Raw genomic sequence first — 4,098 nt, forward strand, 5'->3', positions numbered from 1 at the left:
GTATTGAGGCGTTTTTCATTCGTGAGGCGAGGCGTAAGCCTCAAGGCATTTTGAGGCGTAAGCTTCAAAATCAAAAGATTGTGTAAACATAAGATGATAAATTTTTTATATACTTATGAGTGAATAATATAAAACATAAAAAAGTATAAGATATGAAGTGAAATCAAAATATCTCAATAATAAGACAACATGAAATATAGTTCAACTCAAAATTCTATCTTTCCCAAATCCCAGTATTCTTTTCATTAACACATAATTTTAATTTCCAAAAATAAATAGCAATGACATATCACATAAAAACTCATAAGTCATCAGCACTGTCATTATTAAGGATTCTTCATTTGAATCATCATTATGATGAACTGCTCTCTCCCCTTCCTCCTCTCCTATAGAGTCAAATGTCGGGCATTTACTTCAAGATTTATGAAAGTTTTAATATATATAGTGTGAGGCGTAAGCCTCATGCCAGTGAGGCGAGGCGGGCCTCAACCAAGTTGAGGCGCAAGTCTCATAAAAAAAAACTCGAGCGTAAGCATCGAGACGTTTTATATTGGAATTGCGCAAATGCGAACCTCATATTGCGCAATTTTAAACCATGGATGAAAAAACCAGCATGAATAAGAAAACAATTAAAGTGATGCTTCCAGAGAGTCAATGATACCACTTTAGCAAAACAAAATAGTGCTTGATATCAAGTGCCCAAGCTTCAAAGCTAAATATATCAAATGTTTAATAAGCAATAGAAAAAAAATTATTTGCCACACGATGGAAATCACATTTCATGACCATGATTTTATGAACAAAAGGAAAAATAACTAAAAGATACTTCTATATGAGTTTGCAAGTAAACTAGTGAAGTACAATCAAAACATGACATTAGCCCTGTGAAGCCCTTACAAGTCAGAGGCATCAAAGAAGGTTCAAAGCTACTTATCAAACAGCCTATTCAAAACCCTTTCAATGCCATATATATACCATATTCAAACACTCTCTTATTCTCTAGACTATTTTTGGGGAGTTCATTTTAGTCCAAAATTATTTAAAATATTCAATTTAATCTATTAACTCCTCACATAAGATCTATAGCTACAATCATTGCTTAATTTGATATACCCAAAATTCACCAATGAGGTAGGGAATAATAGTATTTTGGAAAATTAATTTTTTATGCATCTTGATTTGTGTAAGATACTCTATTTTTTTAATCTCATTTGTGCGATTTCCGTCAAACTAAAATCAAATTAAACATCAATTTTATGACACTAAATTAAATCATATATAAGACGTAAAGGGACAAAATTTGACACTTTAAATAGTCTAGGACTAAAATGACACTCCACAAATAATACAAGGACCATTTTAACCATTTCTCATTTAATTTATATTCATCCATATATTCCTCTTATTTCCCTTCATCTTTCTTATCATTGAAAATCTTGAAAATCATACAACTATATTTAAGATCATTTATTTTGAAAAACGTTCATTGACTCATAATATTGTTCATACATCAACAAATGTAAAATTTTCATCATTAAAACCAACTCTTCCTACATCAAAACATGTCAACTATCGCCAAGGTTATGAAAACTCAATCGGACATAGAACTGAAAGAACGTGAGATTCAAGGTTCAATTGTTCGATCGAAATTGAACTGAGGGTTGAAGTCAATGACCTAATAAATATTAAAATTATTTAAATAAGATCTTAATGATATACTAATTATGTAAAAATATAATTTTATGACTAAAAAATAAATAGAATTCATACACAGTATCTTCTTTAATTTTATATTTAAATATCTTCAATCTTTAAATCCAAGGCTTTTAAAACCATACCGGACCGGCCGGTTCAACCTGGTTAACCGGGAACCGGTCGGTCGGCCGGTTCCGGGTCAAAATATAACCGGTTTCGAAGAAAACTGGCTCCTAACCGCTCGAAACGGCGGTTCGACCGCCGAACCGTCGAACCGGTTCCGGTTTACTTTAACCGGACGGTTCGCTGCCAAAAAAAATGAACGGCTGAGATGCAATGTGGAGTGCAGCTTGGAGATTATACGAAGCGGCGAAAACAAAAAAAAAACCCTATTCGTATTCGTATCGCTGCGCGGCTACGAGCTGTTACCTTGTTCTTTGGCAATTTGGAGTCTTCTTCTCCGCCTCCGGCTTCATTTTCCACCTTCGGCTTCTCTTTTTCTTTTCCGCGTCCGGCTTCTTCTTTTCCTCCCGCCTCCTGCTTGTTCGGCTTCTCGTTTTCCTCCACAGAAGTTGACATTAGGTAGTTTAAACTTTTTATTTTATCAATTTATTGGAGACCGGAGAGTTCGGTTATTTGTAAAATTAATAAATTTTTCATTGGTGATTAATACTTTTGCAATTTTGCCCTTCTTTGTACATATCAACTCATCAAAAAATTGAATTTTTTAGCAGCTATATGCACGACAGCACCAGGTTATTTTTCTGAACAGATTTCGGTTTTTTTTCTTTCATATAATATTCCACCTTATTGCAGAAACTTTCAAAGATTAGAAGATTATTCCATTTGACTTACTGTATAGCAAAATTCATTTTTGAAGAGTTGCCTAGCATTTGCATTTCCTTAAGACCAGTTTAAAAATCGGCTTCGCAGCGAACCGACCTAAATCGGGATAACCCGGCGGTTCGACCGGTGGAATTGGTCCAGGTTCGAAAGAATTGGCCGATTCTACAAAACTTTTTTTTCATTTTTATATAAAGTAGAAACAACATATTTCACTTTATTAAATTCTTTTAAAATATTGAAATTCTTTTATTTAATATTGAGATTAATTACACTATAATATATGGATGTCATCTCACAACGAACCGAAAGAACGTGAGATTCAAGGTTCAATTGTTCGACCGAAATTGAACTGAGGGTTGAAGTCAATGACCTAATAAATATTAAAATTATTTAAATAAGATCTAAATGATATACTAATTATGTAAAAATATAATTTTATGACTAAAAAATAAATAGAATTCATACACAGTATCTTCTTTAATTTTATATTTAAATATCTTCAATCTTTAAATAAAATTTTTAAACTAAATTGAGTTTACATATAAGCATATATTTAATATAAATTATTACTACTTTATGTTATATATATATATATATATATATTATAACAAATATAAATCGAGATTAAATTTGATGAGATTGTAAAACCTTATATCTACAATCACATGGAGAACATTTTTCATCATATTTATGTAATAATACATGACTAAGATTTCATTGATAATCGATGAATGATAAAAGTTGAGAAAAATTGTGAGAGCTTAACTTGGTAGATATTTGAATAGAGAAGCTTACAACATATAATTACATATTTGTATGTTCACCTAATTATTATTTGTCATCACCACTCACAAGAAAAAGAGGGAGAAATTCAAGGAAGGTCAACCAACATGCATTAAGCATTAAAATTATTGAGATTTTATGTACATATCATAAAATTCTTATATATATATATATATATATATATATATATATATAATTATAGTATATAATTATATTCATCATTTCAATTTATTTTAATTATTTAATAATTTAGTTATATTGAGAGATAATCTATTAAAATTATGGAGTTTAAATTCTTAAAATTATGAGGTTTAAGGTTAGACTGACATAATTATTATGTTAATTTTATTAATTTTTAATAATATTATTATTTATTACGTCATCTAGTTCGACCAGTCAAACCATGAACCTCTCCTTTTGGTTTATTGTCAGGTATTAGTTTTCACAAGCTTAGTTTATACAGCTTTTTTGTTTTGTATATGTTAGAAACTCACATAGAATAATAGGGTCATATGAGAACTGAGAATGTTGGTTAATGCATTTTAACGAATGATAATTATATATATTTAATGCTCATTTAAACTTAGAATATATTATATTTAAATTAATTTATTAAGTTTAATATTATATTTTATACTAAATTAATGGAATCAATTTATTCAATTATTTAAATCTTAAAATACTTTAATCAACTAGTTTAAAAAATTGAATTGGTTCAAGGTTCACTAATTGAACTAGCGGTTCTAACCGAATTAGTCTAGTTGATGTAAAAAC

The 4,098-nt window shown here is 29.7% G+C and overlaps 1 protein-coding gene across 1 annotated transcript in view; it reads left to right on the forward strand.

Moving 5' to 3' along the window:
- LOC110096816 overlaps positions 1-2,271 on the forward strand; it is a 22,763-nt gene extending 20,492 nt beyond the window's left edge. Inside the window, exon 5 of the mRNA XM_028695931.1 lies at positions 2,045-2,271. Coding sequence (XP_028551764.1) covers positions 2,045-2,271 — 227 coding nt within the window. The remainder of the gene's footprint in view (positions 1-2,044) is intronic.
- The last annotated feature ends 1,827 nt before the right edge of the window (positions 2,272-4,098 follow it).

Source organism: Dendrobium catenatum, unplaced genomic scaffold (genome assembly GCF_001605985.2).
Source record: "Dendrobium catenatum unplaced genomic scaffold, ASM160598v2 fragScaff_scaffold_716, whole genome shotgun sequence".
Taxonomy (NCBI): domain Eukaryota; kingdom Viridiplantae; phylum Streptophyta; class Magnoliopsida; order Asparagales; family Orchidaceae; genus Dendrobium; species Dendrobium catenatum.